This window comes from Triturus cristatus, chromosome 9 (assembly GCF_964204655.1).
Source record: "Triturus cristatus chromosome 9, aTriCri1.1, whole genome shotgun sequence".
Classification (NCBI taxonomy): domain Eukaryota; kingdom Metazoa; phylum Chordata; class Amphibia; order Caudata; family Salamandridae; genus Triturus; species Triturus cristatus.
The window spans coordinates 399909281-399922457 of NC_140592.1; the positions used below are offsets into that span (position 1 = coordinate 399909281).

The 13177-nt window shown below is 42.2% G+C and overlaps 1 protein-coding gene across 2 annotated transcripts in view; it reads left to right on the forward strand.

The window, feature by feature from the left end:
• The window catches only part of LOC146798034 (sprouty-related, EVH1 domain-containing protein 2-like), a 220196-nt gene that overhangs the window by 164274 nt on the left and 42745 nt on the right, over positions 1-13177 (forward strand). For both annotated transcript variants that reach the window (XM_085625268.1, XM_085625267.1), the window contains exons 4-5: positions 3320-3387; positions 5534-5695. In XM_085625268.1, coding sequence (XP_085481394.1) covers positions 3320-3387; positions 5534-5695 — 230 coding nt within the window. The remainder of the gene's footprint in view (positions 1-3319; positions 3388-5533; positions 5696-13177) is intronic.

The window sequence follows — 13177 nt, forward strand, 5'->3', positions numbered from 1 at the left end:
AGGTGTCTAGTCTATAGGCTGTGGTCTATAGATCCTGGAGCAACAGTGAAGCTTTCGCAGGCCGGGGTCTACAGTAGTTTCTGTTGACAAAAACCTCAAGTTCTTGGAACAGTAATTGCTTTTAGCAGTGCTGAGTCTTCATTTTTTCAAACAGCTGTCACCCCTTCTGCATGACAAAGTTTAATGTGTGTGTACGTCTAGGTGCCCCTTCTGCAGGCTGAAGTGTCTATTTCATGGAGTAGTTGGTGCCCTGCCTCCCAAACCCACTCCATATCCGCCTGTTGGCTTATCAGCTGATGACTGCCTTCTGAAACAAGTGTCAAGTGTTGGCAGAGTCAAAGGTCAAGCTCTTTATTGTGTATGCACGTGTCATGGATTTGTGTGTTTATATGTGGTTGTATGGATGAGTGAGTCTGGGGATGGCTGAATGAGGGCAACATGAGTGAATGCGTATCATTGTCTGAACCTGAGTGAGAATGCTTCAAGAGGATGGGTAAAGAGTGAGTGTGGGAAGGTGAGTAGGTGGAGGAGTGAGTGAGTGAATTTGGGGGACAGATGGGTGCAAGTAGACGGAAGTCTATAACTCTAGCACTGGAACAATAGAAGCAGGTAGAGAGACCATCAATTATTTTCAAGGCTGCATGGTCACCAAGGAAAAAAGCACAAGGAAATCCTGAAGCACACAAAATTGGACAGAGAGGTATAGCTGACTGCACTATACAGGAAGGTTTGTCTTTATACTGCCTGTCATTTTGCCTAATGGAATCATTGTTAATAGTTTGCTGTTCCTATGCCTCATATTTGTCGAAGTGTTCCTGTTTCTCTGTTTTGTGGAGTGGTGTTTGTGCTTTAAAGCAATTCGGTACGTGTTTAAACAAATGTATAATTCAGTAGTCTGCCTATTAATATTTGCAACATAAAGGTAGATTTCACACCATTCAATCCTTCAAGATGCATCCAAGCTGGAAAATAATTAATCTTTTAGGTTAGGTTTGACAGCACAGCTATCTGCACGATCTTTCGATACACTCCTTTGAAATATACCTAGGGTGGAATTTAGCTCCGCCCTGAGTAGTAATCACAACACATTACATTCTCCTTCAGGGGGATCTCCATAGATAACCATAAGCACTCAATTTTCCAACAACACGGCCGGTATCCCAGAACACTTTTCCATAGAAAATGTAATTTGTTTTAATTTTTCATTAGAAAATCGGTATCTTCTTGTTCAACATAAAATAATATAGCAGCCTATAAAGTGGCTACATTGACCTATTCCATCTATTTTCTTAAAATAAAAATAAACAATTTAAAAGTTAGAAAACTAGGTGACAAGAAGTAGCAGCTATATACCTAGTATAGTGAAATGTTGATCTTCCACCCAAAGTGGTGGTCACTTTCTCATACACAACAGAATTCAAGAGATTATCCATCTGATGGTGGGCTGCTTGGAAGCACCAGTCCTGTGTGCAAGGAACCATATTTAACAAATATTCCACCTTGGGTTATAGTAGACTAGGTAAATAGATGACCACTGACAAGCAAGAATGACACTCACTTACCCCTCCATAGCACTTTCCTCCCTGGTTGGACTGGGACCCTGAGCCTGCCCTCACTACTCACAGATGGCCCAAGTTTCATGACTCTGATCTTTGTATCTTTAAAGCAATCCTCATTTCTTTATTTTCCCCTATGGAGGGGTTTTGGACTCAATTGCCTCTCTGGTTTATTTTGCGTTGAAGTTGTATTCCATCTACCATTTCTTTGTCATCTGGATTCACAAGTTGCCTGCTCTAGGGTTAGAGACTTCTGCTGTGTGTAATTATCAGTGAGCTGGTTCCATCTGTGGTGTGGTCAGACACTTTTTGAATATTAAGAGCATGCACAGTCCATTCAGTGGACCACTATTATAAATGAGTCCCAAAGATGCAAAGACTGGAACATCCTACAGCATGTACTGCTGCCTCCTCACACCCATGGGCTCAACGCTATTCACAGAAAGAAGCAAGATCAAGCACCAGTAAGAACAAGGAAGTCATAGGAGAACAAAGTAAGGCTGTAACAGAAGTCGAACTGGGCTGATGTCATTGTACCATTGATCACAAATATAGAGGAAATAAGGTTGAGCTGCCTAAGCGAAATAAGGTGGTGCTGTTCACCGCCCAGAGCAAACTTGATGCGCTCTTTAAACATCTTTTATTGCTCTCTTTTCTAGACATCTGCAGAGTACCAGACAAATTCTAGTTTAGATAATAGCAAGTTGACAAATATGAAAGAATGCTAAGAGTTCAATTGCCTAAAAATGAGACACGGAACACATCTAAATGCATTGCAAATGCACAAGGCAAATGCAATATACAAGGTATCTGCCAATGAATCCACTGCTACAGGGGCAGTGTCTCATTCTAGTATGCACCTCTGTGACTTTATGATGGCGGAAACTTGGCTGTTGGATTGCAGGGGATGAAACTTGTGGTATATTCCCCTCACAACCAAGGGGAACAGGCATCAGGGCAAGCAATTGTTCTTCTATCCGGATGAGTAAAGTGGAGTTAGAATTGGTCCGAATGTGCGTGAAACTGATGGGAAGGAGCATTCCCCCCAGAAAGATGACTTTCGAGACTCCTGTGGTCAAATGTATAACCTTATGAAAAGAAACATAAACAACTTCCCAAGAGAATGGCTGACAAGTAGTAATACATTCTACCAAGTGCAAAGTTGCACTGCTGCTGACCAACCAATGACCGACCCGCGATGACTGGAGTGAATATGTTTTTTCCTTGATTACATGAGCTCTGAATGACTGATATTGCTGCTTCTCGTCAGAGCTAAATCCAAAATCTGAAGCAATTCTTCCAAATATGTTTTATATCTTTTAAACTAAGCACTCTTGGGAACTCCATTTCCAGGATGGACTTTTTTTTAAATGGCATGCTAAAAAAAGCCCCTATTCACATAAGAATCTGCACTGGTATTCACATGATGTCCAAGCACAAGCCACTTATGCCGTCATGAAATAATGATTGAAAATTTGAAGGATAAATGCAGGTAGTTAGTGTTGTGGAACTCCGTTGTATGACTTCTGGCAACTGCTTACTTGAGTTATTCTAGGTGAATGTTGGTATTGTTATGTGGGTGCTGTACTGGTGAATGTAGTGCTAGGCCAGGTAAAGGCCATGTATGCGTCTGCTAAAGCTGTGCCAGGTAACTGCTGGTAATAATTTAGGGGAATGATGTTGAGGCAGTGTGGCTGAACGCCTTGAGAAGTTGTTACATCTGATGAAGTGATATGTTTCTCTTCTTTCTCTCTCTTGCACAGGTTCCCTTTCAACCTCCTCATCCTCCTCTTCTCAGGATGATGCGGACGGGCTGGACGACATCATCGCTGTAAGTTCATGGAGTTGGTCGCAAAGTACATTCTTGGAACATTCTCCCCAGGCTATTCTGTAATGTGACCAGACCTTGACTGCAACACAGCAATAAAGGGAAATAAATAGATAAAAATGTATGATAACATTAAAATTGGTTCTAGTCTTGGAAGTTAATGGACAGCAATTGCTCCATCTCAAAATTGCTCAATTTCTATCCTGCTCTTGACCTTTCCCAGCTCTGGCTCTGTCTTTTAAACCCCTGGTCTTGAGGGCCAGGAAAGCAGTAGAAGGAACAGAATGTAAACATGACTCTAAGTACCAAGTGTGCTTCCTGTAGTTTCTACTCCCTTTTCTTACTTACATCCCTCAACCACATATCAGAGGATTTGGGGGTGAAGGGTATGTGTTATACCTCTTGACAATGCTGGTATTTCGATGAATCTACATCCTTGTCTGAACCGAAAGCCAGACGAGAGCAAGATGATCAAATTTATGTTGAAACTGCTTCTTAAAGCCCAACAGAGAAAAAATAAATATGTTTTGTTATTTATCATCTCATTTGTTGATCACACTTTATCCTGGAAAGATTCTTGGCACTAAGTTAAAGTCAGCAAGATGTAACTATATTCTATGTCCAACATGAACATTTTGCAGATCTTATGTATAAAATCCTTAAAGTTTGGGCACAGGTGTAGCTGCTTTATAAAAATGTTACTAGAACTGCAGAGGTTGTCCCTGCTTTGTTCACTTTGCCCATGAAATCATTAGCAAATGTTTCACGTATATTGGTCATGCCTCATAAACATGCCTATACATATGCATCCCCTGATAAGACATTTTATGATGCGTACACTACTGAATACTGCCTAACTGCTCCAGATTCATTTCATAATGTCTCAAATGGCTTCTAAAATACCACATGTTGTAAGGCCTTTCAGGATGGTGAATGGTTGAGGTAGTTCCAGAAACAACTTTGGACCTAAATCTCGAGAAGACTCATCAGACCCATAGATTGGAAAGACTCCTTTGACTTGGGTTACGAAAGTATTGTTGGGTGATGTCTGTACCCCCACACGTTTAACCTTGAAAATGCCCAACATTTAATTGGTCTTCGTACAGTAAGGAGCACTATTTCTGGATGGCTTCTGTTTGAACCTTTCCCTTTAAAATGCATTGTGAGGATTTTTCTAACAAGGTGACAATTTCACCAAAATTCCTCACGACTCAAACGCAATTTACTGCTCCTCTAACATGGCAGTTCTCCACAAACAGCTGCCATTTCATACAGAGTCAAACATGTCTTCTAACTAAACAGCAACTATGCAAATGAGGTCACAATTCTGTTGCACTAGGGCAACACTCTTGTCAATTAAAGTATACCCACCTGTTTGGACTACACATTTTTCAGTTAAATGTATATCCTTCCAGGAGGACTGAGATTACTTATATTCTTCTAGCAAATGCATATTTCTGCATTCACAGTTCTTCACAACTAAATTACTGTTCTTTTTAGTTAGACCACAATTATTCCAAAATAGATGACAACACCTCTAATCTAAACCACAATTCCTACATACTACACTGCTCCTCCAATATAGCACACTTGCTCCTATCTAAACAACAGTTGTCACTAATTAGTAAAACTATTGTTTCCAAATAGAGCAAACTTTGTCAAAAAAACCTCACTTCTTTACTACAACTAAAGAGCAGAAATACATCCTTTCTTGACCACAAATCCTCCTAGACAACAAACAAATTCTAAAAACCACACTTTAATTCTACCCAACAAGAGCAGAATTCTACCTAGATTTTTGTAAAAACAAAACCACTTATTTTTTGCAGAAAGTTCTTACATCCTCCAAAGAGGTCATTTTGTCTAGCCAATAGCTGATCATTATTTGACAAGGGCTGTTCCCAGTTGGATGTCCTTGTAGGAGGCAGGTGTGAGTTGCCACATGGATACGACAAACTCTTATTCTTAGGCTCCACATTATTTTAATTGTTAATGGTTTCTGTAGAAGTGTAGTTTATTCTGGGCCAACTTATCCAACATCGCCTACATGCTCTTCTAGCCTCCCTCTCGCTCTCTTTCCTCTACTAATTTCTTTAATATCATGAAGCACTGTTTTATGTATCTCTCTCTCTCTCTGAAATGTCCTCAGATGCATACAGACAGTGAGTCATCCTCAAACAGCCGGAAGGAGATGTTACCAAAACACATCACCATAGTAACCAGTGAGTCTTCGTCCAGCTGCTACGTGCGGTCACCGGTCTCAGAAGATTTTGGGTTTAGTGCAGTCCAGGCGGCCACCCCTCCTGCGCAGGTAAGATGCTCCAACACCTGGGCCAGGTAGCACCTCAGACCAGATCTGTTTGCATCAATTATGCTGACTCTATGAAGAAAGTGGAAATGAGGAAAAGTGGTAATGCAATCCATAATAACTAGCTGAAAGGCTGAGAAAACACAGCACGTAGTTAGATTTTAATAGTTTAGAGTAGACTGAAGGTGATCCGGAAAAATGGCCAAATGGGAGCCCTTGCTAATGATCACAGCATTAATCAGTGCCTGCTCCACTGCCACATTTCCCTCATTGTTATCCTTTGTGTGAGGCTCTACTAATACCTCAGTTCTGGAAATATAGTTTCATGATTCTATTTTTCTGGAAGATATTTTTAAGATGCATTTATCTCCAGTTCTGTTAATGTGACATAGGATCAGCGTACAGGGCCAGCTTTAGCACTGGTGGCGCCATGTCCGACCCCCCCTGAGGTCAGCACCCCCCTCCAAAGGTCAGCGCCCAGTGCGGCCACACCGGTCGCACTGCCCTAAAGCCGGCCCTGTCAGCGTACCCAGGGTTAGTTTCACAAAGGTTTCCTCCCTTCGATGGAAGATGACATCATGCTAACACAAAAACAACAGAGTTGAAAAGAACTTAGGACACACAACCATGAGAGACTTATTACAAATACCACCATAGACAACAACAATAGCACAAAATATACAAAAATGATTAATATTACAATATAAATAGATGTAAAAAAAAACACACAATAACAGTCTGTAAAAGTAAGCAGAGCCATTAATAAGTACAAAGTTGCTTATGTAGTCCGTTATTTCTAGTGGAGACATTTTTCTTAAGAAACCAAAATTGTGCATTTTGTAACATGGAATAAAGAAACAAAACATGATTCATATTTTGTACACCACAGTAGCAGGGAGGACAAATAACTTCGTGGAGTTGCTTCTCCTCCTCCTAACCGGTGGTACATTTCAGTGTTAAATTTCTACTTCTTAAAATGAAGTTACAATGTTGTCATGGGTAATCTTTCAAAGAGAATCATAACACTGTTTTCCTTTCAGACCAGTAGGTTAAGTAATTACAGTGCATGATTTCAGATTTGTGCAGTGTGCAACAAAGGATAAATCGCTTGTTTTTGCATCTTCAGTCTTAATTTCACGATTCATCTGCGTGATAGTATTCCAATTTATCATTTTTAAATAGGCAATATTCAGTTGTACAGATGCAAACTTTAAAGTTTCAGAAAATCTAAACAGATGCCCTGAACCATATAAGAGATGGAGCCTATATAAGGGCCTGATGTACAAAGCGATTTTACAGTCCTAAAGTTAAACAAGCATTGGCATAGCCAATAGGTCTCACTTTTTGGACCTTATAAGTATTTAGTTATGCAGCACAATATCCTTAGTGCAAGAACACCAACTGTAGCATGGCTAAACACTTATAAGGTCCCAAAGGCGAGACCTATTGGCTATGCCAATGCTTGTTGGTGATGTTGTCGGTGTGAATAAGTAGTGTGCCGATAAATTCCTCTGCATACATGTGCCAGTACTGTTGGCATATGTGTTCTCTATGAGCGCCTTTGATACCGCCTCTCTGTGCAAGAAAGCCTTACATAACAGGAATGTTTGATGTGTTTTAGGAATGTACAAGTGTCATGAAGAAGGCACCTAGGTGCTATTAAAGTGACCAGATTTCACATAGGCCTTGATCTAACAAACTTAGGCTGCGAGGAGAAGAGTTCTCAAAGCCTTTCCAAAGGTATAGTTCAAAAGTGGTGGTCCAGATTGTTCCAGAGTAACACTGCGTGCACTGATAATGCTTCTCTTTCTAATCATGCTTTCTAAAAATTAGGGACAGAAAGAAGGACGAAATGCCATGATGAAAACGGAACTAAAGGGACTAAAGCAAGACATTTTTCAAAGCATATGGGGTAACTTAATAGAAGGCTTGGTTACAAACACACAGAACCCTGAACTCTCCATGTGGCGTTAATTGAGAAGCCACGGTAATTATGAAATGCTGGAAGTAAGCAATCATTGTCTTTTTTGACATTAGAGAAGCCTTACCACAGCATTGTGCAATTGTTTCAGGCTTTCTGATACTGAAGAAGAAAGGCAAACAGACACAACTGGTATAATGTATCTCAACAAACCCAAAGTGATCCTGAATTTTTTATGGTAATCGGTCAATGAACGGCATCCAGGGGACTGGACTGCTGCCTGTTGGGCTATTGGAAGGACTACCACTTTGCCTGGGAAACACCTGTGCTGGCCTACCTGTGTGCATCCCTTTGGTCTCCTCCAGTGATCTTGTGAGGCTTGTTGGCTTCCCGGGGCTGATGGGCAGAAGCGTGTGGTGAGCGCTTTCTTCCTGGTTGTACTGTGCTGGGAAGAGCGTGACGAGCGCTGGTGAAAGGGCCCTTGGTGTGTGGATCAGCAGGAGGGGAGAGCTTGCTAAGGAAGTGCCCTCTCCCCTCCTCCCCTGGCAGATGGTGAGTGTGTGCACCCCCAGTGATGTACGGTGCCCTCCACAGTGAAAGTGCATGGTGAGTGGTGGAGGTCGGAGCGCTAGTTTGTACAATTGCCAAGTGTGGGGGAAGTGCTCTGTTTTTGGGAGAACTGCTGTTGAGCCAGCATGCGTCCATAGGCTGGGGCTGAGTGCACCAAGTCGGAGTGCCCTGGCTGAGAGGAGCCGATGCGATAACGGAACAAATGTAAGTTCCTACAGTATGACATTTAATTCTACGGAACGCTATAAAATGTAACCCAGACAACGTATCTCTGGGTCAAGGGAAAGGCAGAAGAGACAGCATTTCACAACAACAAAGACGCACTACTACAAAATAAAACTATGGCATACTTCGATACTGCCATGGAGGCAAAGCTAATATTAGAAGTCAGCCCCATCGGACTAGCTGTCCTACCTCAATACATTGGAAGTGATGAATGAAGGCCAATTACCTTTGCAAGCAGTGCACTAACCAGCACAGAGAAATGCTTTGTGCACATAGGGAAGGAGGTGCTAACCATCAAATTGGGTGTGTGCACACTTCCACCTATACCTGTATGGATTGTACTTCAAAGTAACCAACAACTCCAAACCCCTCATACCACTATTCGCTGGCACAACTCCCCATCCTCCGCTGGTGATTGAAAAGTGGTTCCCCCCTGCCCCCCATCTTCAGAAGTATCAGTTCACTCTAGGGTACAAGCATGAATGCACAAACGCGGCTGACTACCTCTCACAGCACCCTAAGTCCGAAAAGTCAACAGCAGCGTGTGCAGAAGGAGCTGACGAATATGCATAATGCATCACCACTGGGTGGATCTGCACAAAGCGTGCACATCGCTGACATACGCAGTCACAAACTTGTACCAAAGTGGAGAAGAGAGAAAGAAATGTGCAGTACTGCTGCTGACCACAGGAGGCAGTGAAGTTTAATTCAGCTCTATGGTAGAAGCCGGAAATGTAGGAGGAAGAGAGCTGCAATTAAGATGGCACTCTGTGGATCGAGGAACGAACTGGCCAGAAATGTAGATAAGTTCCAGGTATTTTGAAGCAGAAATGAGGCGTGAAGAGATCGTGTGGTACGAAGAGCGAGTATTAATGTACTCATGTGAGAAGCATTAGCTAAGAACTGCTTGTGTTCAAGACTTCCATTCTTGTGTTGGAGTTACGAGATGAGACACTTTCGTACTCCGAACCACTGTGTTGATAGAGGCTGCGGGTGAAGAAGCTCCGGTGAGTTGATTAATTTTAGTGTGCAGGTTCTCTCTCGGGCTCAGGAACGCTTGTGCTGTAAAGCGCTCGAGCTTAAAGACCCTCAGAAATGCTTGTGCTGTAGAGCGCTCAAGTTTAAAGACGCTTGTGCTGTAAAGCGCTCAAGCTTAAAGACGCTCGTGCTGGGAGGTCGCGTTGCCATCTGTAAGTTGGCCGCGAAAGTGAAAGTGATCGCGATCAAGCGTGGCGAGCGGCCACGAGAAGCGGTCTGTGGTGGGGGAGGGGGAGAAGCGGCAGTTGTGTGACGGAGGAAAGACAGATGGTGGCTGCGCGCGTGCACGCTCACGTGCACGCAAACTTGAGGCCACCAAAAGCCTGTGGTGGAACTTTCAAAAGCCGATTACCAAATGTCTCGCAGATCAGCACATGCACTGGCTCAGGCGAAACCTAAAAATGGGACAGCAAAATGGCTTTTTAAAATGTATTTGGAAGGGGCGTGTCAAGGGTGTCCCTTCCAAATACCTATCCTTTAAGTTATGCATTAATGTCCTGCAATCGAAATCCAGTTGCAAAACATTAATACTTTACCACCAAATCCAAATTGGTGGTAACCATTAGCAAATTGGAAGAAGTCCCTAATGGATCTCTTCCCTTTTGTGAATGTCCCATGGAGCACTACCTGCTCCTAAAAAATGTTTACAAAATGATTCATTTTATTTCTAAACGTACATTGTTTTCCATTGTGGAAAAAAAGGGATGCATTAAAAAAAAGATTGCTTTATTTAAAAGCAATTACAGACATTTTTGTCTGCTGACTTCAGCAGGTCACCATGCCTATGACTCTAATCAATCATAGCAGGTATCAATTTGCAATCTACCTCATTCATATTTATAAGGTAGGTCGAATTGCGACCCACTACGAATCAGTATTTTTTTAACCAATCTATTAATGCATAGGTTGGTTCAGAAATTACCAATGCATTCAAAAGAAGCCGGACTGTGAACTACATTCACTTGTACTGAATCCATTTTAGTAGATTCCTAATAGGACATTGAAAATCATTATTTGATGCAATTTACGATTTCTTATTAGGAATCTTTGTACATTGGGTCCATAGTCTCTCAAGGAATCGGTGAATCCGACAGATCCAGAAGGCAATTGCCCTAAGTGCCCTGTGATAAATATTTAGGCCTGCTCGTAGGTGGAATGCTTGCATCAGATAGCTCTTCTGCAAAGACAACAGTTCTTTTAAGACTGCGGCTTGGATTTTATTAAAAAAAATTATTAGTGATATGTCCTAAACCAAGTCGCACACCGTAAAGTTGGAGACACTTTTGACTCCTAAATTTTCAACAGATCTGAAAAATGCCTCTTCCTCATAGAGCTATACAATTTTTTTATATCCCCCTCCAACGTGCTGGTGCCTGCAGAGAAATCACTGGATGTGCTCCTCAAGGGGAGTGGTTGCATTGCAAATATGAATGCTGTGATAGATTTGAGAGATGAGTTCTGCAGAACTAAATAAGGAGCTCGAAGGTGAGCTGCCAATCAGGCAGCATTGGCACTGTCACCCCAGTATGTGGGGAAGCGTTGAAAGAAGATCTTCCTTCAGGAACAGCTGTGTGGTCTCTCCTGGAAACCTTGAGGGAACCAATGATTGCATGGACTGCCTTTAGACAGAGACCAGGCAATCAGTATTCAGGTTTCCAGGGGCGATCTTGGTACCACCTTTAGGAGGTACGATAGTGCAGAAGATGGAAAAAAATCAGAGGAATCTGCCCCCAGGTATTGACTTTTGTTATGTAGCAAAGTGGGTGTTGCTTACCATTAATCTCAGTGAGTGACTTAGGACAATGGGTGCAACCCTGCTGCAGTGTGCAGGGGTAGCCCCTATTTCTGACATTGGCCCTCGGTCTGTATGCAGTTTGCGTCTCAGTCAGGGATTCTAGGCGAGCTTAGATTTAGGCTGGCCCTTAAGAGGGTTAAACCAACACCAGCTCACAAGATTCTTTGTATTTCATTACTGATTGAACACTGCCTACAATAATAGCCAGACCCTTTTGGGTAACCTCCGGGTGGGTGTCCTGCTCTCTGTGCTGGTGAAAAAGAACATTAGTGATACCTCAAGTGTGAAGGTGAGCCACAGGGGCCTGTAGAAATGAGAGTGAATATATGCTTTTCCCATGTGAGTAAGTGACTTATGCGTTGATTTGATTACTTCACCCCTCCTATAAAGAGTTTTTTTGCAGCTGTCTGGAAGTAAAAATTATAAATAAGATTCCTGGATACTGATAACCAGGCTTAGGCACTTATTACACTACTTAAGTAGATGAGACTGATTCATATCCACACAAATATTTCTACACTCCAGACTGGGGTGTGAGCCCACTTGAGTACAGATTAGCACCAGCTCTGAAATGCAGGAGATGGATGTTGCAGAATGATGACACTTGGGCTACCCAGACCTAACTTATGGGGGTCAATAGCATGTACAACATATACTCCTTGATGTTAAATACATGTCTGTTAATCAAGCAGATCTATGCAGCATCTCACTGAATTCAGCCCATAAAAAAACAAACTTGGCCCTTTGTGATGTTGGGAACCTGTGTCACACCAACTAAAAATGACTCTCTTTTTACCTTAGGCTCCAGGCATATGGCCAAGAGTGTAGCTTGATAAGTAAGATTGGGGGTGGGGTGATTTAAGTGTCAGATTTTCCAACAATTACGCTGGCATATATTGTTAAATGACAAGCAGGGTGCATGAAAGAGGTCTAAGGAGCGGTGGAAGGCGAGAGGAATGCGAATTGGAAGGGCCACTTGGCAAGAGAAAACACAACATTTTGTAAAATAACCAACATTTATGAGGCCTTTCAAAACAGGGGGAGAGAGAGTGTGGGTGAGTTTTGGTCTGTGTGTATGTCAAAATTCCTGGTGAAATCTGACAGACACCTCACCATACCCGACTGAAAGCACCTGTAGCCAACTATTTATCAAAATGTACATTGATTGGGGGTTTGGAACACCCCAAGCACCCCAGAAGCTACGCCCCTGAGTATGGCTCAATATATAATATCCATTTACTTAATCACCTGGAACCTGTAAAAAAACATTCATAGATGTTATAGTAGAATTAATTGGTTTCAAAAATATATTTTAATGAGGATCAGAGCCAAATATTGCTAACATAAAGCCGAGAGAGGCAGGAGAGAAAGGGAGAGGTAGCCTGACAATAGCAACAGGGAGTAGACCCATTGTGGAGCATACTGCAAGCTAGACCAAAAGAATTGCAGAGTGCCTTGCCACGCAATGGTGGTTGGTTTTCCCCATTATGAAAGTGATGAGATTGTTTCATACATTAGTAACTTACGACCGGCTCCTGTGATATAGCATTTTCCCTCTTATCTAGATGCTTACATAGTTCTGGGAACTCAGAAGAATACCTTAGTGGGGGTTATCAGGTTACACCAATGCCTTTTGTGTTTTTTACTTTCTCTCATATTATATGCAACAATGACTATTGACACACCTGTGGACAATAAGCATCATCTTTACAATTACTCTCTGAGATCCTGAGAGCCAATTTTGTAGTGGTGCGCATCCCCCTTCTGCCCCATCAACAGTCTCACAACTGCAGTTGGTAGCATTTACAGTTTCACAATAGTTTTGCTTTGTAGCCCAGATAAAATTGATCAATCATAAATAAATATTGCTCTGAGAAACAATCCCAAAAGGATTTACTGGACTAAAAGCTATTTCATCACTCTCCTCATGCCCAGT